At 37.8% G+C, this 25,975-nt stretch overlaps 1 protein-coding gene across 7 annotated transcripts in view; it reads right to left on the reverse strand.

The window, feature by feature from the left end:
• The window catches only part of TBC1D4 (TBC1 domain family member 4), a gene marked incomplete at its 5' end in the record, with an annotated part of 212,941 nt that overhangs the window by 26,520 nt on the left and 160,446 nt on the right, over positions 1-25,975 (reverse strand). For 2 of the 7 annotated variants that reach the window (XM_082859712.1, XM_082859706.1), the window contains 4 exons: positions 532-698; positions 18,187-18,351; positions 20,136-20,362; positions 21,688-21,762. In XM_082859712.1, coding sequence (XP_082715838.1) covers positions 532-698; positions 18,187-18,351; positions 20,136-20,362; positions 21,688-21,762 — 634 coding nt within the window. Of the gene's footprint in view, positions 1-531; positions 699-6,774; positions 6,799-18,186; positions 18,352-20,135; positions 20,363-21,687; positions 21,763-25,975 lie in introns of all 7 variants that reach the window. The other 5 variants (XM_082859707.1, XM_082859709.1, XM_082859708.1 and 2 more) reach the window with 5 other exon arrangements.

Here is a 25,975-nt window from a genome sequence, read left to right on the forward strand (position 1 = left end):
TATATAATTATGAGTGTTCTCACCATTGTTAAATCTTTTTGTTTATTGGTACATTTACTTTGTGCCTTTGGGCATTTTGCTTTAATTTCTTCTAGGTCTGATTTGCAAAGAGAGCTGCCACTGCTCTCTTTTGATTGATGTTTGCCTGGTGTATCTGCATCCACTTTTCTATTGTTAAATATTTCTATGTTACTTTGTTTTATGTGTGACTCTTGTAAAAGAATGTTGCTTTTCTAATAAAAAAAATCTATGACTTCTTTTCTATCACTATGCTAGTTCCCTATGCATTATGAAGCAGGCCCCAAAACACGTTTTGAAAATTCATTCATTCATCCATTCATCCATCCATTCAACATGATTTGCTGAATGTCTAATAGGTTCTAACGATATCTGACACATTAACCGCTATATCGGATATAAAAAGGGAAGTTGTTTCTCTACTGTAATCACTTAAATCTCTTTGTACACAAAGCATCACATTCCACTCCCTAATTTACGATGCTAGTGAGGGGTAACTGTAGTAAGTGTCACACAAACCCTGCTGCTGCATGGCCGAGGGAGATTTGTTCATTGGAGAGGCAACCCTAAGGAAGATGCGCTGCCGCCAGGAAATTCGGCGAGGAGTGACGGGGGTGCCTCCAACGTTCAGGGACTCATTGCTGCAGGTAGATGAGGTCCTTTTTCTCCCCTCTCCATCACTGTAGAAAGCACATAAATATATAACTTGTAAGGGGAACTGGATAACATGATCCTTCACAACAAGATGGCAGCACAAGCCATTCACAAGTTCTACCACGGGCAAGCAGAAGCCACAGGCAACATGGAGCGATGCATCGCCAGGCACACTGGTCACCCAGGCCACCACAGCCTGGGTCAGATGCAGTCCAGGCCACAGCCCAGTCATCAGAAGCCCACCTGTTTCTACTCATTCCACAGTAGCCAACCATTTCAGGTTCTAGCCTGAGCAAAGGAAGTACTTATACAGAGGAGCAAAGGTTGCTTGACTAATGAACTCATGCTTTCCTAAAATTGGCTAAAAACTAAAATCAGCAGTTATTCTAAACAATGTCAATGTTTCATAAAAGGCTCTTAAAGAGCTTTTCTTATAGCTCTTATAGGATGGCTGACAAGATAGCTTCTAGTTGCCTGTAACTGTTACATCTGTCTCCAGAGTGTTAGCTACTAATAGCTGGATCGTGATAGAAAGTAACCAGAACAAAGGCAGAAGAGTCAACCTTGGGATTATTGTTAGGCGATATATTAAAGAAAAAAGTGCGGCCAAATGAGATTGGATAGGTTACATTTTAAAACATTAAGCAGATTTCTTTAGAGCAGGACTTCTTAGAGACTAAAATATGCTAGCATGCACTGTGATTCTCCAAAGGGATATAATATACAGAAATTCCCTAACTTACTTAAATTATTTGACCCCAGAATCAACTTCCTTAACTTTTTGGGGTGGTGAGGTAGGCAGCTGGGTATGTCACATCTTTCTACATTGGTGCTTTGGGAAACAAACATACAGAAATGCTGGTCTGCTCTAAGAATTTCATTTTCTAGGAAAGAGCACGCTAAATTCTGCTGGGGCTATCTGCAAGAAAAGGTCGTTATTTTTTAAAAAGGTCATTATGACTCAAACTTAACTTTTGAGACCAATTACGTTAGCAGCCAAAATACCATGCAATAACTGTTGCTGCTCGTGGTGGGAATATTTTGCTCTTTTAAGTTTTAAAGTCTCTGAGCTTTCCTGAGAGAATGATGAAGACAACAATATTTACACGTGGTGATACCAGCAAGTGAAGGTGTGCAACTTCTGATGGAACCAAGAAGTGTTAGTAGTTAGGGCAGAAAGAAACTCAGCTAAAAAAGCCACAACCCCACGTACGTACTCAGAGGAACTCACTAAGGCGAAGAAAATCAAAAGTCCGAAGAGCAATTCAGCCCTTACCTGTCATCTTTGTATTTACTTTGTGTAGCCATACTCACCGTTATCAGGTAATTCAGTTATTTCTAATCTTGATCTATCTTTCTGGAACTACTGCTTCTAGATTAGCTAAATTAAGTTTAAGAAAGAGACGTAGCTTTGAGCTGCTACACAGACAGCAAGTGACATGCTGGATCATGATACTTCAGAAAGCAGCTGATACACACATCCCAATACAGTAAAACCCACTTTGTTATGTATCCTGGATAAAGTTATAACCCTAATATGTGTCCACAGTTCACAGCTCTGCCATACTGAATGAATATATCCACCTTCACTTCCCCTTTGGAAAGCATTAATCCAAGTATTTCGCTTTGGGGAGCTACAATTCAGATGTTCTATATACAATAGTTATATCCTAAGAAACAAGTTTAACCTACCCTGTATTCTCGTTTGTGTAACTATTTCACTGGCAGTTATGTGCTAAACGCCCAACTCAAGGATGTATTTCTAGCTCCTAGTGTAGCAACTGGCTATTAATAGTAAGCACTCAACAGATATCCATGGAATAAATTAATATTGTAAAACCATTAAAAACATTAACTCAGAAGGGTAAGTAAAATGGACAAAAAATATCGGCTAGGCTAACATGTCAGGAATAAATAAAAGATCTACCTTCTTAAAACCCTTTGTTGGTAGTCACAACTTTTTACGTTTTTCTTGCAAAAAGTTCTAATGGCTCTGTTTCCCAAAAGCACAGACTGAGGTGTCGATGGCACTGGTAGGTACTGACGATGACAATACTGGTAATAAACAACGTAAGGCATCTTTTTTACAGATAGTGAAACAGCTATGTAAGGGTATCTAATTTATAATTTAAGCCTAGAAAGCTAAGTGAAATACATATGTAGAAGCAACTATTTCAATGCCTCACAGGATAAGTGTTCAATAAATAGTAGTTTCTCTTGACTTTTTAGTACCTCTAACAACAAAAATAGAATAAACCAAACCTAAGGGTTCTGAAACTTTTATATTTTAATGCTGGAATTAAAACATCTTTTCCAATTCAGTGTTAATGACATATCAAGCATTTGGGTAGTACTAAATTGTCTGTAAAATATACAGTTTTGGGGGAAATAGACTATAAAATTGGTGCATGGTGTACCCTTACATTAGCTCAATATTACAGATTTGAAAATTTCGTAACATCTAAAACTTTAAATCCTGTAATCTAAATAAATTGCCAAATGATACATTTTCTTCGTATGTCTGGAATTTAATGGCCAGTAACAAGCCAAAAATTAGCTGTCAAAATATAAGATAATGCTATACTAAAAGGAAGTACTTACACAACAGACCATTGACCCTTTATCATGTACTAAAAAACGACATCCTGAAAAAGCAGGTTGGTGGCCAAGATAAGGCAAAAGCTGCCCTGCTTCATCTAGTAAGAGAAATATGTCTTCCAAAGTCAGGGTCCAGATAAGGGTTTCAACAGTCAGTGCATATATGCAACTTACAGCAATTTACATTTAATCAGCAACCTGACATTCCTAAGGCAGTAATTTTAAGAATCAAAACCAAGTGAAACACTTCTGTGCATCAAAATTCTTACATCTCACGTTGGAAACTTTCCTGGGCTGAGGGGGGAAACTTTTTGTTTTGTTTGTTTTTTGCTTCTTTACTACCACATTAGTTTTCACTTCAATTTCTCCTTTAACTAATCCTAGGCAAGCAAAATGTCCACCTTTTGAGTAAAAATAAAACAAAACAACGTGTGGCATTTATTGTAGTAATAATAAAGCAAATACAAAAAGACATACTATGTGCCAGGCATTATTCAAAGCATTTTACAAGTATGAACTCATTTCAACCTCACAGCAACCCTATGGGGTAGATGGCACTACAATTCCCATTTTTAGTGAGGAAATTGAGGCAGAAAGAAGCTAAGTAATTTGCCCACAGTCTCTGGAATATAAGTAGAAGGGTCACGATTCAAACCCAGGCAGTCCAGAATACAGACACTTAGGCTCTGTACTTTACTGTGTCAATGTAAATACTCTTTGCATTAGTTCAGACAAAGCTCTATTGGTTCATAAAAATAAAGCTGTCAGGACTCACAGGATCCCCCACATTTCTAGTGAAAAAAAATCAGTCTCTAATTAGCCTTAAGTCTTTAGGTCAGTACTTCTCTTTCCATTTCTTAATGGAAGAATGTCATTTATTTTCGCAGAGAAATAAGTTCAGAGTATCATTACATTACATGTTCATTTATGTAAATGTCTCATTTCGTTTTCTTTGCTTTTGAAATCATTGCATTCCAAAATGCAAACACTTTTTTATTTTTAAATAGGAAGATCAAATCAAAAACACATTAATATATATACCAACATACATTGGTAAATTAATTATCTTTACATTTTTTAAATGATGAAGCAAATAAGAACCATTACCATATTTTTTCAAATTATCTTTTCCCTCCTTCTTTTGTATTTTGGAATATCAATACATGCATTATAAAACTGTTTCCCAAGAGACATATCCAGGAAAAGTATTCTGTGCCAACATTACCTCTATGTAAATTTGTTAAATTAAAAATTAATAACTAGGAAGGAAATACAACATAGAGAATGTCCATGTATTTTTGTACTGGTATATTCTATATATACTTTCTATTACCAGTCACCAATTAATCAAGAACCACAATCCACGAACAGAAATGAGAGCTTTATAAGGGAAGAAAAAAATCCTCTTCTACATGTATCACGGTGTAAGCTGGGAGGCACTTCCAAGTCCTTCTGGACACAGCATGTATCAAAAGCTATGGATATGATATGAACCTTCCCACAGAGCTTCAAGATAACTTTTTAATATATCCTTGACCAAGCAGTTATAGCCTTCAGCTATTACACTAACATTACACTTCTTATATTAACACAGAATTTTTAATGCATACTTACTAGCCTGCTTTAATAAAAATTAATTCCAATAACAATAACACTGGACATGGCACGGAATGAAGGTGTTTTAGTGACCACGCACAGGGACTCAACTTTAAGAAGGATGCAGTCATGTTTTATTTCCCACCAGGGCAACACACACACTTTTCACAAAGGTAAATAAACTCTTAGGCCAGGACCAGTTTTACAAGGCATTGTTCTGCGGGGCAGAAGCCCCCATCTCCCAACCCCCTTATTAGCACCCATCTAAAACTACCAGTATCATGAAGTCCAAATAAATGTCTACAAGCTGATTGAATCTATATCTAAATCACAATGTATTACACTCAAGATAGAAACAAAACTTGATTAATGGCATAGCAACCATTTAACAGAAATCTGAAAAGGCTTTCTCTCTGTAAATACCTCAAGAAAGGTTACATGGAACAGCACAGTGTTGAAACTTGAGTTTCTTCCACAGGACCCATAGTACAATTTAACTCATAATTGCTTTAGGTGGACTAATAGTTTACCTAAGCTGGGTAAGAATCTGTCATCCTATGGAAAATCTTTACTAATTAAATAAAACTGAGAATGAGTTATTCTAGTGGAAACTAATATATAGCATCTGAGCTGAGTCAAAAGAGATAGATTAATCAACGGGCAAAACAAAAAAAGAACAAAAACAAAGAATTTTATTCCCTAAACTCTACACTGAATGAAAAACAATTTAATTAAGTTTTTTGCATTGGAATTTAAAATATATCTGGGTAGCTCATTTGCGTACTCACATCCTTATAACCTAAGGTTATGAAAATGACATCAAGCAAGATATTAAACCTCCTTGGGGCTCAGTCTAACCCTATCTAAAATAAGGAAATTATGGGCCAGATGACTCCTAAGATAATACACAGACCTAATTCTATGTTTGTAGTAGAACCTAGAAAGACACACAGTAAAGCCTAACATTTCTGTTGGGCTTTAAAATGTAGATAAGAAATTATTATTGAAATGGTCTTACACCCAACCATTAAAAAAATGTAAGCCAATTACAAGTCTCAAACAAGTCACTTTTTATCTTATCAATGTGGCCAAAAAAATTTTTTTCCTTTGAATATCTCATTCTAGTCCAATCTTCGATACTGGATTTTACTCCCACTAGAAAGAAATCTAAATGGCAGTGGCCCCAAACAGGAAGATGCGGATATCTGTTTTCCATTGGGCTTGTGATATGAGCAAAGCATAGAAACTAGAACAAAGTAAAGAATAATCATTTTCAGTTAAGTTGTTCGTAGTGATTCTGGACATTTACCACAAAAAGCATATGGGTCAAGAGGAAGAAATGTCATCACAGATGTGGTCAGACTTCCATAATGAGGAAGTAGGTGTTTTCCTGTGTCCAGCCCAGTGGGAGGTCTGGAAGGCCTCGGCAGTGTCTCAAAGTAACCAGTGTGTCAGGAATTAAGATGAACAGAAGTAAACTAATAATTCTCTTCAGTGAAAACCAGATTCGATTTTATGAGTATGTTTCTTTTAGGGTTCTGCTTTCTGCATCTTCTTGGGATTTGAAATAAACTCCTCTAATATACATATGTACCTCCAAACCAGCAAATTAACTTCCATTAGTTCAAAATTTTAATTAGTTTTTGATTGAAGGCCACAGCACAGTCCTAAAGAACTCAACATGGAATAGACTAGAAACAGGATTTCTATTTGCAATCAACCTTTTATATGATCATTCATGATCTTTGATTACACCAGGCGTCACATTTCCCCTACTATAGACCCTTCACAGCATTGGAAGGATGGCATGCATTCAGGAGACAGCCAAAACTGATTTTTAAATCAATGGTGATAATCAGTTGGAAGAATTAATAAATTTTAAACAAAAATATTTAGGCCTCTAATCACCTTGATTCTAAAGCAGTGTCCCGTCTAGTACAACAGGAAAACAAGGAACAGCATTAGCATAGAGAAAGAGAGATGTCCCAAACCAGGATTTAGAATAAAAAGGCATTCCCGTAAGACATGAATAAAGCACAGATAATTTCAATAATGTACCATAATGAGTGATTACACTATTTTTCTCAGTCAATATGAGAGAACTATAGAACCAAAACTACCACGAAGTACTTACCAGCAAAAATCTATTTTCTCATTGAAAAGTTTTATAAGCAGAAGTAATGACTACCATTTGACCAATGAATTTCAATATAAATATTTTTAAAATATAGGCTTAAAAGCTAAGAAGCAATAATAAGGAGGAACAAAGATGCTTGTTTATAAAATGATATATTATATTTGATAAATGGATGTTATATAGATATACCATCTCATCATACACAATTATATTTTAGCTACTACACAATAAAATAACATTAAATTTTTAAGAATTAATTTGAAAAAAAAAAAAGAATTAATTTGAAGGTAAAACAAAACATATGTGTACTCCCTTTCCTTTAGCATCTCAGTGCTGTGCAAATGAACCTACTAATCAATAAACCATGATATTAAAAAGATCTTGGCTTCTTTTTCTCAGCCTGCTTAAAAACAATAATCTACATGTTTTTAATAATTCCGAATCGTGGTCCTGGAGAAGAATGCCTAATCTGAATTTAAAATTTCAAATTAACATGCTCTTTAAATAGTATTTGTTAGCCTATGTGCTAACCTACCATATATCTTACTTGACTATGAATATTTAGAGATCCGCTCTATGCATCTAATAAGATGTGAGTTATCCAAGTGAAAAGAAAATACCTGGTGTGGGAAGACACACAGTTAGCATCTCCCCACAACTAGGGCACCTGCCGGCCACTGGTACGGGACTCTGATGCCCAAGGAGACAGGAGGAACCCCAAAGTGAACTGGTAGGACGAAGGGGAACTGAGGGGGGAGGAGAAGTGGAGGCCAGACAGGATCGACACCCCTGAAGCTGGGGAGATCAGAAGAGGCAGGTGGGAGAGACTCTCAGGGAAGAGCAGGAAAAGAGCGGAGGGCAATCGCCTCACCCACTCGGGCCAGGGAGCCTGTTAAGCTGCCAAGCTGGTACCCCCCCATCCAAAGCCCCATCCAGGCCGCGTGGGTCCTGGGGGCATAGGAGGGAGGCCAGGGAGATCAGGAGAGGAGGCGGGAGGGGCCCTCCAGGAGGAACGGGAGAGGAGTGGAGAGGTTGATTGCCCCACCCACTCGGGCCAGGGGAGCCTGCTGAGCTCCCAGGCTGGTCCTCTGCCCTCCAAGGCTCCCCAGCCCGGCCAAATTGGTCCTGGGGGCTTAGAAGGGAGGCCAAGGAGATCAGGAGAGGCAGGTGGGAGGATCCCACCGGGAGAAGTGGGAGAGGAGAGGAGGGCGTTTGCCCCACCTACTCAAGCCCAGGAAGCCTGCTGGGCTCCCAGGTGAGGTCCCCTGCCCTCTGAGACCAGGGCTGGGGGGGCACGCCTGGGCCCCTTCTGTTCCTTGAGCCTAAGCCCCACCCCCCACAGCTGCCAGGGCCTTTTCCAGCACTGTGGGTCCTGAGCATTGGCCCCGCCCACCACTCAAACCTCTCCCTTGCTTAGGCCCCGCCCTCCACAGCCAAGGCCTTCTCCCTGCTCCCCCACTCTTTTTTTCTTTTCCCTCCTCCTCTTTTTTGCTATTGTGGTACTGATGTACCTTCTGGTTGTTGATTCATCTATATTTTTATTTTTATATTCTTCCTAATGTATCTATCAGTTTCCCAGTCTAATTTTATTTTTTACTTTGTTATTGTTCTTTTTTTTTTTTTTTTTTGCCACCCCAGGCATCTTGCAGGATCTTGGTTCACGAGCCCAGAGTCGGGTGGAAGCTCCTGCAGTGGGAGCTCCGAGTCCGAACCACTGGACAAACAGAGAACCTAAGACCCCAGGGAACATTCATCAGAGTGAGCTCTCATGGAGTTCCTCATTTCAGCACCAAGACCCAGCTCTACCCAACAGCCTAAAAACTCCAGTGCTGGAAGCCTCAGGCCAAACAACCAGCAAAACAGGAACACGATCCCACTCATAAAAAAAAAAAAAATTAGATGACAGAAAAATACCTCACAGATAAAGGAGCAAGGTAAAAACCTACAAGACCAAATAAATGAAGAGGAAATAGGCAATCTACCTGAAAAAGAATTCAGAGTAATGATAGTAAAAAGGATCCAGAATCTCGGAAATAGAATGGAGTCATGGATTGAGAAAATACAAGAAATGTTTAACAAAGATCTAGAACTACAGAAGAAACAAACAGAGGTGAACAACAATAACTGCAATGAAAAATACACTAGAAGGAATCACTAACAGAATAACTGAGGCAGAAGAACGAATAAGTGAGCTGGAAGACAAAATGGTGGAAATAACTGCCACACAGCAGAATAAAAAGAAATTATGAAAAAAAATTGAAGACAATCTCAGAGACCTCTGGGACAACACTAAACGCACCAACAATCGAATTATAGGGGTCCCAGAAGAAGAAGAGAAAAAGAAAGTGTCTGAGAAAATATACGAAGAGAGTATAGATGAAAACACCCCTAACATGGGAAAGGAAATAGTCACCCAAGTCCAGGAAGCACAGAGAGTTCCTTACAGGATAAACGCTAGGAAGAACACACCAAGACACATATTAATCAAAGTAACAAAAATTAAATTCAAAGAAAAAAATATTAAAGGCAGCAAGGGAAAAACAAAAAATAATATACAAAGGAATCCCCATAAGGTTATCAGCTGATTTTTCAGCAGAAACTCTGCAGGTCAGAAGGGAGTGGCAGGATATACTTAAAGTGATGAAAGAGAAAAACATACAACCAAATTACTCTACCCAGCAAGGATCTCATTCAGATTCGATGGAGAAGTCAAAAGCTTTCCAGACAAGCAAAAGCTAAAAGAATTCAGCACCACCAAACCAGCTCTATAACAAATGCTAAAGGAACTTCTCTAGGCGGGAAGCACAAGAGAAGGAAAAGACCCACAAAAAACAAACCCAAAACAGTTAAGCAAATGGTAATAGGAACATACATATTGATAATAACCTTGAATGTAAATGGATTAGATGCCACAAACAAAAGACACAGACTGGCTGAATGGATACAAAAACAAGACCCATACATATGGTGTCTACAAGACACCCACTTCAGACCTAGGGACACATACAGACTGAAAGTGAAGGGATGGAAAAAGAGATTCCATGCAAATGGAAATCAAAAGAGAGCTGGAGTACCAATACTTGTATCAGATAAAAAAGACTTTAAAATAAAGACAGCTACAAGAGATATGGAGGGGTACTATATAATGATCAAGGGAATCAATCCAAGAAGAAGATATAAGAATTATAAATGTTTATGCACCCAACACAGGAGCACCTCAATACATAAGGCAAATGTTAACAACCATGAAAGGAGAAATCGACAGTAACATAATAATAGTAGGGGACTTTAACACCCCACTTACACCGATGGACAGACCACCCAAACAGAAAGTAAATAAAGAAACACAAGCTTTACATGACACAATAGACCAGATAGATATAACTGATATTTATAGAACATTCCACCCAAATGTGACAGAATACACTTTCTTCTCAAGTGCACATGAAACATTCTCCAGGATAGATCACATCTTGGGTCACATAGCAAGCCACGGAAAATTTAAGAAAATTGAAATCGTATCAAGCATCTTTTCTAACCACAATGCTATGAGATTGGAGATCAATTACAGGGGAAAAAAACTGTAAAAAATACAAATACATGGAGGCTAAACAGTGTGCTACTAAATAACCAAGAGATCACTGAAGAAATCAAAGAAGAAATTTTAAAATACATAGAAACAAATGACAATGAAAACACGATGACCCAAAACCTATGGGGCACAGCAAAAGCAGTTCTAAGAGGGAAGTTTATAGCAATACAATCTCAACTCAAGAAACAAGAAAAATCACAAATAAACAATCCAACCCTACGCTGAAACAACTGGAGTAAGAAAAACAAAGAAAACCCAAAGTCAGTAGAAGGAAAGAAACCATAAAGATCAAAGTAGAAAAAAATGAAACAGAAATTAAGAAAACAGTAGCAAAGATCAATAAAATGAAAAGCTGGTTCTTTGAGAAAATAAACAAAATTGATAAACCCTCAGCCAGACTTATCAAGAAAAAAAGGGAGAGGGCACAAATCAATAAAATTAGAAATGAAAAAGGAGAAATCATAATTGACTGCAGAAATACAAAGGATTATAAGAGACTACTACAAACAACTGTATGCTAATAAAATGGACAACAACAAAGAAATGGACAAATTCTTGGAAAGGTACAATTTTCCAAGACTGAACAAGGAAGAATTAGAAAATACAAACAGACCTATCACAAGTAATGAAATTGAAGCTGTAAATAAAAATCTTCCAACAAACAGAAGTCCATGACCAGATGGCTTCACAGGCAAATTCAATCAAACATTGAGAGACCAGCTAACACTGATCCTTCTCAAACTCTTCCAAAAAATTGCAGAGGGAGAAACACTCCCAAATTCATTCTGCGAAGCCACTATCACACTGATACTAAAACCAGAAAAAGTTATCACAAAAAAAGAAAATTATACAACAATATCACTGATGAACATAGATGCAAAAATCCTGAACAAGATACTAGCAAACAGAATCCAACAGCACATTAAAAGGATCATACACCATGATCTACTGGGATTTACCCCAGAGATGCATGGATTCTTCAATATATGCAAATCAATCAATATGATACACCACATTAACAAATTAAGGAATAAAAACTATATGATCATCCCAATAGATGCAGAAAAAGCTGTTGACAAAATTCAGTACCCATTTATGATAAAAACTCTCCAGAAAATGAGCATAGAGGGAACGTCCCTCAACATAATAAAGGCCATATAGGACAAACCCACAGCAAGCATCCTACTCAATGGTGAAAACCTGAAAGCATTTCCTCTAAGATCAGGAACAAGACAAGGATGTCCACTCTCTCCACTCTTATTCAACATAGTTTTGGAAGTCCTAGCCACAGCAATCAGAGCAGAAAAAGAAATAAAAAGAATACAGGGCTTCCCTGGTGGCACAGTGGTTAAGAATCCGCCTGCCAATACAGGGGTCACGAGTTCGAGCCCTGATCCGGGAAGATCCCACAGGCTGTGGAGCAACTAAGCCCGTGTGCCACAATTACTGAGCCTGTGCTATCGAGCCCACAAGCCACAACTACTGAGCCCGTGTGCTGCAACTACTGAAGCCTGTGCGCCTAGAGCATGTGCTCCACAAGAGAAGCCACTGAAATGAGAAGCCTGCATGCCACAACTAGAGAAAGACTGTGCACAGCAACAAAGACCCAACGCAGCCAAAAATAAAAATAAATTTTAAAAAAAGAATACAGGGGCTTCCCTGGTGGCACAGTGGTTGGGCGTCCGCCTGCTGATGCAGGGGGCGCGGGTTCGTGCCCTGGTCTGGGAGGATCCCGCGTGCCACGGAGTGGCTGGGCCCGTGGGCCGTGGCCGCTGGGCCTGCGCATCCGGAGCCTGTGCTCTGCGGCGGGAGAGGCCACAGCAGTGAGAGGTCCGCGTACCGCAAAAAAAAAAAAAAAAAAAAAAGAATACAAATTGGAAAAGAAGAAGTAAAGCTGTCACTGTTTGCAGATAACATGATATTGTACATAATAAATCCTAAAGATGCCACCAGAAAACTACTAGAACTAATCAATGAATTTGGTAAGGTTGCAGGATACAAAATTAATGCACAGAAATCTGTGGCATTCCTATACACCAACAATGAAAAATCAGAACGAGAAATTAAGGAAACACTCCCACTTAACACTGAAACAAAAAGAATAAAATACCTAGGAATAAACCTGCCTAAGGAGGCGAAAGACTTGTACTCAGAAAACTATAAAACACTGACGAAAGAAATCAAAGATGACATAAACAGATGGAGAAATATACCATGTTCTTGGATTGGAAGAATCAATATTGTGAAAATGACTATACTACCCAACGCAATCTATAGATTCATTGCAATCCCTATCAAACTACCAATGGCATTCTTCACAGAATTAGAACAAAAAATTTTACAATTTGTATGGAAACACAAAGGACCCCGAATAGCCAAAGCCACCTTGAGAAAGAAAAACGGAGCTGGAGGAATCAGGCTCCCTGACTTCAAACTATACCATAAAGCTACAGTAATCAAGACAATATGGTGTTGGCACAAAAACAGAAATACAGATCAATGGTACAGGATAGAACGCCCAGAGATAAACCCATGCATACATGGGCACCTAATTTACGACAAAGGAGGCAAGAACATACAATGGAGAAAAGACAGCCTCTTCAATAAGTGGTGCTGGGAAAACTGGACAGCTACATGTAGAAGAATGAAATTAGAACACTACCTAACACCATACATAAAGATAAACTCCAAATGGATTAAAGACTTAAATGTAAGACCAGACACTATAAAACTCTTAGAGGAAAACAGAGGAAAAACACTCTTTGACATAAGCCACAGCAAGATCTTTTTTGACCCACCTCCTAAAGTAACGGAAATAAAAACAAAAATAAACAAATGGGACCCAATGAAATTTAAAAGCTTTTGCACAGCAAAGGAAACCATAAACAAGACAAAAAGACAACCCTCAGAATGGGAGAAAATATTTGCAAATGAAACAACAGACAAAGGATTAATCTCCAAAATATACAAACAGCTTATGGAGCGCAATATCTAAAAAACAAACAATCCAGTTAAAAAATGGGTGGAAGACCTAAGCAGACATTTCACCAAGGAGGACATACAGATGGCCAAGAGGCACATGAAAACATGCTCAACATCACTAATTATTAGAGAAATACAAATCAAAACTACAATGAGGTATCACCTCATACTGGTCAGAATGGCCATTATCAAAAAATCTAGAAACAATAAATGCTGGAAAGGGTGTGGAGAAAAGGGAACCCTCCTGCACTGTTGGTGGGAATGCAAATTGATACAGCCACTATGGAAAACAGTATGGAGGTTCCTTAAAAAACTAAAAATAGAACTACCATATGACCCAGCAATCCCAGTACTGGGCATATACCCTGAGAAAACCATAATTCAAAAAGACACATGTACCACAATGCTCACTGCAGCTCTATTTACAATAGCCAGGACATGGAAGCAAACTAAGTGTCCATCGACAGTTGAATGGATAAAGATGTGGCACGTATATACAATGGAATATTACTCAGCCACAAAAAGAAACGAAATTGAGTTATTTGTAGTGAGGTGGATGGACCTAGAGTCTGTCATACAGAGTGAAGTAAGTCAGAAAGAGAAAAACAAATACCATATGCTAACGCATATATATGGAATCTAAAAAAAAAAAATGGTACTGATGAATCTAGTGGCAGGGCAGGAATAAAGAGGTAGACATAGAGAATGGACTTGAGGACATGGGGTGGGAGGGCAAAGCTGGGGCAAAGTGATAGTAGCATCCATATGTACACACTACCAAATGTAAAATAGTTGGCTGGTGGGAAGCAGCAGCATAGCACAGGGAGATCGGCTGGGTGCTTTGCGATGACCTAGAGGGGTGGGATAGGGAGGGTGGGAGGGAGGCTCAAGAGGGAGGGGATATGGGGACATGTGTATGCATATTGCTGATTCGCTTTGTTGTGCAACAGAAACTAACACAGTATTGTGAATCAATTATACTGCAATAAAGATCTATTAAAAAAAAAAGAAAATTACATACCTTACTTGACTATGAATATTTAGAGATCCACTCTATGCATCTAATAAGATATGAGTTACCCAAGTGAAAAGAAAATTATATTTCATAGTTTTATGGACCTCCTTTCTATTCTGAATAGTTCTAGGTATCATGGTAATTGTGTGCATATGAAGTTTTCTCTGAAACCAGTAATAATGAGAGATGTAGTGTTCAGAAATTGCCAACATAAAACCACACTCTTGAATATCCTCATTCTTAGGAAATTCACACTAAAGTATTCAGAGTAAAAGGACATGATATCTGCAACCTACTCACAAATGGCTTAGAATAAAAAAAAATGCATGTATATATATATATATGTATGTATGTATACATGTAAACAGACTGATAAAGCAAATGTTAAAAGTTGATGAATCTGGAGAAAGAGTTAGCAGTTCTCCATAATATTTTTGCAACTCTCCTGTAAATTTGGAATCGTTTCACAATACCAATTTTTTAAAAACTCTCTCCAAGATTCTAACTAGTAAATTTATGTCTAAGTGACTTACTAATTGAAATAAACCTATTAAGAGTGAATTTTGTCCAATAATTTTACTACTGTGTAGATAGTCATCAATAATGCATGGGTATGTACCACTATAGGCATGTATAATAATATCCAGGAAGAGTACACTTTAAAACCCAAAAGACTAGAAATAACCCACATGTCCACTGGCAAATGAATGCACTGTGATACAGTAAATGAAATACTATCCAGCAATAAAAATGAATGAACTGAAGTGCACATAAAAATAGGAATGAATCTCATAAATTAATTTAGGTGAAGGAAGCCAGATATAAAAGAATTTATGCTGTATCATTCCATTTATAGGAAGTTCAAAACCAGGCAACACTAAACTATGGTATTTGAGGTCAGGATGTGGGGTAGAGATTGGGTGGGAACATGTGAGGAGCTGAAGGCGTGCTGGTAGCATTCCATGTATTGACTGGGTTGGGGTGATGTGGGATGTTCACTCTATGATAATCCATGGAGCTGGATGCTTACGATTAGCGTACTTTTTTTTTTTTCCGGTATAGTTTTTAGTGATTAGCGTACTTTTTAATGAAAAATGTTAAGTGTCTTTTTGGTTTATTGATTCTATGCTGTCAAATTACAAAGCAGCATACAAAAAGTAAACAAAAACATGCCAAAAATTGATCTCTGATTTTTAGAACTTCTCAGAGACAAGAGAACACTACAAAGTACAGAAAATACGATGATTTTTAATGATCCTATAAATTTAAAAGTTCTCCACATGTTTAAATATAGCATTTCAAATAAGATCACTGCAAAGTTAATTTTTTTTTCAATACAAAACTAAATATTTGGGCTTCCCTGGTGGCGCAGTGGTTGAGAGTCCGCCTGCCAATGCAGGGGACACGGGTTCATGCCCTGGTCCGGGAAGATCCCACATACCGCGGAGCGGCTGGACCCGTGGGCCATGGCCGCTGAGCCTGCGTGTCCGGAGCCTGTGCTCCGCAATGGGAGAGGCCACAGCAGTGAGAGGTCCGCGTACCACACACACACACAAAAAAACAACAACTAAATATTTGTCCTCTGACCTCAATATCCTCCTATTAGAATGAGGCACAGAAGGCTTAAGGGATGCTAGGCACAAGAATGATACATACATCTAGGCAGAAACTACCGAAGATGAACATATAACCATACATTAAAAACTATAAATAATCTTTTTTTTTAAAGTCACTGCTTTTGTACTCTATAACCTATTCACAGCTAGTCTTTGACCTTCTTATGGCTGTTCCTAATTGTCACCTCAGGCATGGTTCTATTTCTGGAAGGAAACAGGGATTCTCCAGATGCTCACTGTAACATAACAACAGGAAATTGCAGATGGGTGTCATTGAAAGCACCGTATTCTTAATAAGTAGTACTATGGAGATGAGGCAAACTGACATTTTTATATGTGTACATCCTCAGTTCTCTAAATTCATTGCATATTCCATATACATTATGCTATTTTTATGGCTATCTTCTTTTACATCTTCTCCCATAAGGTTGTCGCTGAAAAACTCTTTAAAATTGTCTTCATCAACTTTCTTCACTAGCAATTCAATGTTTCAACATAATTTTGTACTAATTCAGAGGAAGGTTCAGATTCAAAATTTTATTAATCCAATATTAATCATCTTTCTTGGGATGAAAAAAATGGACACACATGGACAAAAGATATTCAGGGATAATTCAAGGGTTATTCTAATTTAACTAGTTACTGTGGGTTACCTAATTATATGCTAACTTTTTGGATTCCCTAAGTCTAAAAGAAAGGAGGTCAAAAGAATACCCAAGAAGATTTTAGTGGCACACAGGCTAGTTGATAGCATGTATTCCTCTCCCTGACTGCAAAAATTGCCAATTATCGAACAATAGAAACAACCCAAATATCCATCAGCAAGAGAGTGGATAAATTCTGGTGTATTAAATGGAATACTATACAGCAATAAAAATGAATGGCTCAAGCTACACATAAAAATAGGAATGAGGGCTTCCCTGGTGGCACAGTGGTTGAGAGTTCGCCTGCCGATGCAGGGGACACGGGTTCGTGCCCCGGTCCGGGAAGATCCCACATGCCGCGGAGCGCCTGGGCCCGTGAGCCACTGCCGCTGAGCCTGCGCGTCCGGAGCCTGTGCTCTGCAACGGGAGAGACCACAACAGGGAGAGGCCCGTGTACCGCAAAAAAAAAAAAAAAAAAAGGAATGAATCTCAGAAGCTTCTAAGCCAACAACAACCCCTTGAGAAGAATTCCCAAGTTAATCCACCCCATTCCAAAGGCTAGAATATCCCACTGAGAATTTGCATGATCAGTAAGATTTCATAATTTCAAAAAATTTTAAAGGCAATTCTTAAAAAATCACTATATTTAATTTTGTGTAGCTATAAGAGCAAGGAATAAGATTGAATAGGCTACACGTTTTCGATTCTGGGGACAAAAAACAAAGCAAAATCAATATCTACAAGATTCAAGAGCTCCCTCATGTTGTCTGAAAGAGTTGCTATCGACATGATCCTCTACCCACTATGTGTCTTACACTGAGATTCAGAAAAGAAGGTCTATGTCATTGAAAAAATCAGAGAAACGTCTAGGAAATATTCTATATACTTAAAAATAAAGATATATCATATCCACTACTTTAGTATAGTTGTTTAAATCAGTGGCTTTTGGGTTCCATAAGATATGTCCAGAGAAGCTAAGAACAAAAGGCCTGATCAGGGGAGGTTTGCTTAGTATGTGTTAGCGCCAGGTCTTGCCCCAAACAAAACAAGGCTTAGACTCTGGGGCCAAAGGCAAAGAAACATACAAATAGTACAAAAAAAAAAAAAATCCCTAAAGTAAGATAATCATGTCATCAAAAAGTTCTGAAACACTGGTTTTAAAAGTTTTCTTCAAATTAATTGGAAATGAAACCGATATATTAGAAACAGGTTAGAACAAGCACAACATACGGATGCATTCATGTCACTCTAAAGTTAATTAGCCACTTCTTAGTAACATATCAGTATATCACTGCAGAAAATGTTGCTTTGCAAACAAAGGACACTGATCTCACCTGATTTCATTTTCATACTGTGGGGACAGTCTACCTGAATTCTGGTAAAAGCTTTTCAGGAAAGAGGGGGCAGTGACGGAAGGGGCAGAGAAGGAAGTGTGAAGACTTGGAAGACTGGAGGAAGAATTAGTCTCCTTGTGCATGCGCCGAACTGATGAAAAGATGCTGGGTACAGAAAATACAGCAAATTCGTCTTAATTTACATTTTGGCACAATCTTCATTCACTATGAAATAGCATATACACAGGTTCTCGCTATTAATGTAATCAGGGCTGAATTTATATGGAAAAAAACTTACATGCATGCAGTTCTCTATTAGATGACTATGACCTAGTTCATTGTCCACAAACTGAATTCCTCATCTATGCAGCGTGTCTAAGCATACGTGTTTGTCTCTAAAAAGCTCTTAACAATTTTAGGACAAAAAGTGTTTGTTTTGACACGCAAAAGATACTTCAAGGGGGAAAAGTAGGAAAGCACAAATAATTACAGGAAACAAGTTCCAGAAGGAAAAACTGATTATCAGTAGTTCAAAGACTTAATTATTTTAAAGATATAAACCCTTCTAAAAATTTAAGAACAACATGTTTGGTTGTTGGAAGTCATCATAATCATAATACCTTTGGCTTATTAACAAACGTTAATGTCCATGTTCTTTTCTTGCAGCCTGTGGAATTGTGCAGCCATGGTTTTATCTGAATCCCTAAATCTACAAAGTTTTTTTTCCAGAAGATTCTTTTCATAGCAAGTTTTTACCATGATATAAATAGCATCTTTTCATATGGACAGAAATTCTTTGAGCATATACTTTATGAAATGTGGAAAACATAAGGAAAAACAGACATCATTAATAGTTAAAGATAATTAATGTTTTAAATTCTTGAAAATAATTTTTCCTGGAAAAAGAGACTTAATGTCTTGGGTAAATATAAATGATCATTAAAAATTTTCATATATACATGAATACTTAATCCTTTTTCATAAAAGAAAATCTGAGGATAATTAGTTCTATTAATGTACTTTATTTTTATATATCCTAAATGTTTTATTTTTTAATATCAAATTATTCAAAAAACAACAATCAGCATTCAATTGCATCCTTAAAAGAAATGCTAGTAAATTTGATAACAACTAATATAAAAATTAATCTTCTTTTTACTTAGAGTTCTGTTTTTGTTTTTGTTTTTCTCTCTGACTGGAACCCCTATCAGACCGTTTCCTGAACCAAACTCAAAGGTAACGAAGAAAAACAAAATTAGTTCTAGGATATAAATTCTGATTTGTACTACACGGTAAGAAGTATAATCATTCTACAATTCCAAATTTACCCCCTTTATTATCTCTTACCAAATGCCAAATGATTTTGTTAAATATTTTTTAAATACCATGCAAGACAGTTTCTAATGGATACCTCCTGTCAATTATGGTATATGTATTCTTCTTTGTAAACATCACTTTATTCTAGATAAAATTTTTAACAATTTTCACATTTGGCTTTAATTTATTATGAAATAAAACACAGCCAATTTTTATCTCATGTATAAAGGTAATGTAGGTGATTTTTTTAACCCCTGTGCTTACAGGAAGTTCTGCTATGTTATTTGCAAATTTGCTGACCGTTTCATGAAAGCCATCGTCAAAGAGACACTGAGGAACATGCGTTGTCAGAGGTTTTTCAGACAAAACAACTGCCTGATATCTTGTTTTCTCCATTTTTCTGGGGAAAAAAAAATATATTTCCATCCAAAATGCTTTAACTCTTCTCTTTCGGGGTGCCTTAAAGCTTGCCTGTTTCCCTTAGTAACGAAGGTTTTTATAATTCCATTTATTTTTCTGAAAACTAAATGTTGGCTACAGCATGAAGTCACAATAACTCTTGACTCCACGGTGGTCAGAAGAGAGTGACAGGAGAATTTTGTTCCAGCTTCTGGAGAGAGGTTTGGACTCACCTGCACTGTTCGCTGGAGCTATGCCTCAGAAGAGGGGAGCGAAGCCCGTGAGCCTTCCCATCCTGTAAATTCAGCTTTCTCTTCGTGCTGGAAGGTGGGTGGCTGAACGTGTGGGCCCGTCTTCGAAACTGCGGGGAGTCGGAATCCTCTTCAGGGAACGTCTGCCAAGCTGAGGACAGTGGGGAAGCTGGTGGGGTCCCTGGCGGGGAGTCTCCTGGGGAGCAGTCCTGAAACGCAAGAAGTCAGGCCTTTCTTTCCTACACCGATCATGGCAGACCTGCTCAGAAGCAGAGCTCAACCGTGACAGGGTGCCTCTTCTTCCTCCTGAGTCATGACAAACTGTTGTAGCTTTTTTTTGTTTTTTGTTTTTTTTTACTCAAACCATGCTGAAGGCTGATCACTATCGCCACAACCCATTTCTTCTGATAAGCAGCTGTAAGACAGCATCCGTAAAGGTAGGCCAGAAAGTGAAAGGGATGATAAGAAGAGGTATTCTCTCCCCTAACCCTTTGTGGTAAAATGCTCTACAGCTACTGTACTGTTCTCACTGTTGCCAGAAAGATGAAAAGAGATCCTGACTGAAAGAGGGTGGAGTCTGTATTTACGTATCTACTGATTTCCGTGACATATCGGTTGCATGTTTCCTGTACTGTCAAAACAATATCACAACGCTTAAGTGTCCAAGTCTCATGGCAAAGATTTCAGGAAAATAAAATAAAGCCTGTTAAGTATCTTCCCTCACCATGGATGCTTCTATCTAACTACGTGTTCCCTGAGGTAAAAATGTTTTAAAAGACATGAAAAACAGGAATTGAATGAAAAGTGAGCTATGCCAGAATGCCTCTCATATTGCATGGGTAGACATCATAAATCTTTCAATTTAGACAACTATGCTGTTTATACTTTCCAGAACAGGCTCCACTGTTGAAATGTTTAGCTTGATAAACTTTGGTTAGGGCTAATCGACTCATAACTGGACTAAGTCCTCAATTCTACCAACAGAAAGTTTAGTGAACATATTTTAATATTTTTCCATTAAAAAAAAAATAGGTTGCATTTGCCTCAGGTTACATGTTACAGGAAACAGGAAACCAAACCTACTGAGAATTGTCTATGAGATAAAGAAGAGCCTAATGTTGCAGTTAAAAGGGTTAAATATGGGGGAGGGGGAAGTGATAAGAGGAGAGAACAAAAGATAAAAAGATCACTGTATAGGTGCAATAATCATACGGCTCCTTTTTCTATGGCCTTGGATCAACAGTTGCTCAAATATTGTCCCCCAAAGTATACTACCTCCAAACAGTAAAAAGCCTGACAGAGCAGAGTCAGACAGCAAGGGATGTGTTCTGTCCCAGCAAGAGAAATCCTCAGTTGAATAAAGAGCAACATGCTAATAGCCAGAATCTTCTTTAAAATAATAAAGGCTCAAATAGTTACTTTTTAGAAGTCATAAAGAGCTCATAACAAAATAACTAAGCACGCATATTATCATATTAGTGTTGGTTTTTACCAAGTTGCAATAGTAGGCAAAAAGGAAGCTCTGCTTAGATACCTTCTCTGAAGCAACACTGTTGGATCGTTCAAAGCTGTCCACACTTCCAAGCCGACCTCTCATTCTGTTAGCTCCCTGAGTGAAGAGAATAAAATTCAATCGTTCATAGGGTTTGAATTTTTACTTGAAAACTATAAAAGGCAGTTGCCTCTTCATGTCAGCATTACATTGATCCTTCTGGGGTTCACTCAAATTTGTTGGCAGTATTAACAGCCATTCCAGCATGGCAAAGAGAACTGTCTGCAATCTACTTCCATTACTTCTAAATCATCCATTAGATAACCAGATATTCAGACCAAGCTTACTGAAGTGACTTTGGTTACAAAGTCAAACATTATTCACCCATAACATCAGTGAGAGTCCCATGAACTTGGTGTCACATACAGATAAACACCCGTGTGGAAAGTACAGCACAAAAAACCACAACAGTTATAAAAGAAAATGGTTTAATACATACAACCTCCCTACAACCTAGATCATAATTTACATTATAGGATTATAATAAACACAGGTTTAAAAAAGAAAACTGCATCCTAAAATGTATGGATTTAGCTTCATTCATTATTCCATAATGCAAAACTACTTCAATAAAGTCTCTCTAGAAGACTAGATAAAAGTCTGCTTCAATATTGGTGAATTGGTTCTCAATTTTCTTTTCACACAGTGCTTTGGTGATGATCTAAGTAAATAACCAAAGGGATCATCTCATCTATTTCTCTCTATACTTCATGTAGGAAGAAACTGAAGCCAAGTATTGAAGGAAAGAAGATGGAAAGGCTGGTTAGGAACCACATCACATAGAAGGTCTTAAGAGACAAAATACAGACTAAGATGTTCTATATAACTCTAAAACACGTGGGGAAGTTCTAAAAAGAATAATTAGAAATACGTCAAGTCAGTGTGACAGTGATGCTCCACAATGAAAAAACGCACAATATTTTTATAGCACTTTACAATTTTAAAGTGTGTCTCCAAACATTTCTTGGGTTTAATTGGGGGGGGGGGGTTAAGTTTCATTTTAATTTTTAATCAAAGTGATACCTACACAAAGTTTCAAAAGTCAAACTGTGCTACCAAACTTATGATGTTAAGTGGCAATCACCAGCCCGCTCCTTCACATGCTGAATCCCATTCCCCAAAAGCAAACACTTGAAATTACTTATATCAATGCTTCTGTTATTCAACTTACATTCCTATTCCTTAATCTTTCCATTTTAGGCACTATCCATTGACTTCCTACTCTGGAAGATGAGACTTTAGGATTCTTACTTCATTACCCATCCCCATACACACTTCTCTCTTCCCCTCTTCTCTCAGTAGAGTTATACCACGTGTTGGTTAAACCAATATTTTGTGCTTAGATTTTTACGACCTTGTAAATGCTGCTTGCACCTGAGCTACATATTTTACTACTAACACAACTCACATCTTGTACAATTTGTTCTTCATAGAGTTAACAACTACCTCAGTAATCACCAGTTTATTACTACTAATTTATTTATCATTAATCTATTACCAATAAATCTCAATATGGTCAAACATTACATAATCCATTAATTGCATATTTCTTTCTTTGAGCTACCCATTTTGGAGATCTCTGTCTTCCGGCCCCAGTCAGGACTGGTAGCAATTTAGGTTTGCTGAATAGATGTTTCCAGTATTATCCTTCACCATCAACCTAGAAATTTCCTTTGATGCTATTCTATGTTGGAATTTCTGCTTCTTTGAGCCCATGTCTTCCTCTTTTTTAGTTTACTTCCTCATTTTGGTGGAACATATACTCCAGGTGCTTTCTGAGAACAGGAGACTTGGAAGTAAATTATTTTTTCATTTACATGTCTGTAAGTGTCTTTGTTCTATGCTTATATTTTATTAATAGTTAGGCTGAATATACAATTCTGCCTGGAAACGTGCCTTCAGAATATGTAAACATTGCACAACTGTCTTTCGGTACAGAAGTCGAATGTCATTGTGATTCCTGAGCTGTATGTGTGCCCTGCTATTTCTCTCTGGAACAGAATCTAAGTCAGTCTTTCTATTGTGCATCTTCAGAGCCCATTACATTTTGAAACATGTCCATCAGCTCTAAGAAAACTTTTAAATGATTTCTTTGAAAATTTCTGCATGCATTTTCTTTCTGGAATGCCTACCATTTGGCTTTTGGATCTCCAGATAACTTTTAACCTCGTTCTCTTATTTTCTATTTCTTTGTCATTTTGCTTTACTTTCCGGAAGTTTTTTTTCAACACTAGTTTCCTAGCCTTCTACTGAATTTTTCTTTTTATGTCCACCGTCATAAAGTTGTAGGAGTTCTTTCCTGTTCTCCATGGACTCTTATATTTATGGTATCCTACCTTGTTTCATAGAAGCAATATTTATTCTTATCTATGTATATCAATTATAGTTTTCTATTTCCGGTGGCTCCCTAAATAACAACTGTATCAATCATAAAACAAATAGCTGCATCTATACTACTGAATGCTTACCACGTGCCATGTACTATGTTAAATATTTTACCATGCATTACCCCCTGCATTCCCACAACAGTTCTAATGAAGTAGGTATAGTTTTTTGGCTCAACTTTACAGATAAGGAGACTGAAGTTCTTACAGATTAGGTTGCCAATGTTTACACAGTTCAAGGACAGAGCAGCAATTTGAATTCAGGGAGTACAACTTTAAAGTGAGGTTCTTGAGCTCTCACTCCATACTACCTCCTGAAGAGAGAGCTTTGTGAAAAGTAGAATTACAAATAAAGCCAATTAACCTACATTGGTTAAGGGTTATTTTGCAAATGTCCCAGAACTTGATGAAGGCTCTTTCAGTTCTTCAGTTCTATACTATAACCTGACATACTTCCAGCAATAAACCACACATTTAGCTGATAAACTACTGGGTTCATGTGTGTGGAAAAGAAAAATGGGCCACGTTGCTTTCTGCTATTTTTTAGCTGCTACTTACATGCCAACCTGCCTGGTTATCTCAAACAGGTTATTTGGTCACAATAGAGAAAGCAGTCAGATGGATATCAAACAACTTCCATCATTAGAAAAACACTTAGATGACACATATTACTCATAGGAGTGTTTTATCCAGGAGTTTTTCTTACACACAAAGAAAAATAAACCTACTTTAAAATTATACTCTACCAAAATCATTAATTCACACACTTCAACAAGTGAGGACAATGGCTATTACTCTGAAGAGAAAGTGAAATGAGGACTTACTCTTCTTTTTTTTATAAATTTATTTATTTTTGGCTGTGTTGTGTCTTCGCGGCTGTGCGCGGGCTTTCTCTAGCTATGGTGAGCGGGGGCTACTCTTCATTGCGGTGCGCGGGTTTCTCACTGCGGTGGCTTCTCTTGTCGCGGAGCATGGGCTCTAGGCGCATGGGCTTCAGTAGTTGTGGCTCGAGCGCTCTAGAGCGCAGGCTCAGTAGTTGTGGCGCACAGGATTAGTTGCTCCACAGCATGTGGCATCTTCCAGGATCAGGGCTCGAACCCGTGTCTCCTGCATTGGCAGGCGGATTCTTGATCACTGCACCACCAGGGAAGTCCCTTGATGACAGTTTTCTAATGACTTACACTTTATATTCGTGAATATTTCTCTTTTAGAACTATAAACATATATTAATAAATATATTAGGAAATGTTCCTCTTTTGGAAAGCTTCAATTTAAGAAAAAGCAACAGGGACTTCCCTGGTGGTGCAGTGGTTAAGAATCCACCTGCAAATGCAGGCGACACGGGTTCGAGCCCTGGTCTGGGAAGATCCCACATGCTGTAGAGCAACTAAGCCCATGCGCCACAACTACTGAGCCTACGAGCCATGTCTACTGAAGCCCGCATGCCTAGAGCCCATGCTCCGCAATGAGAAGCCTGCACACAGCAACAAAGAGTAGCCCCCGCTCACCGCAACTGGAGAAAGCCTGCACACAGCAACGAAGACCCAACGCAGCCAAAATTAATTAATTAATTAACTTAAAAAAAAAAAAGAAAAAGCAACAAACAACCAGAATACAAGACTCTGTCTTTTCACCTTTGCGCAGATAGCTTTTTCAGTTTAACTATATTATGATTTGGTAATGCATGTGTCAAGCCTTTTCCCTTGGACCCACTTTTTAATTGCTAATGAGCTAAGCTTTAAAGCATTTAAAAAATGTATCCTATTTCATAAACAACTATAGTTAGTTAAATAAAATATTCTGACTTTTAAAAATAGCAGCAGTTATGAGCCAAACTATGACTGGAGTGTCAATTTTCTCCTATGTCACTCAGAGAGAAAAAAATA

The sequence above is a fragment of the Leucopleurus acutus genome (assembly GCF_964270905.1).
Source record: "Leucopleurus acutus genome assembly, chromosome: 18".
In the NCBI taxonomy this organism is placed as follows: Eukaryota; Metazoa; Chordata; class Mammalia; order Artiodactyla; family Delphinidae; genus Leucopleurus; species Leucopleurus acutus.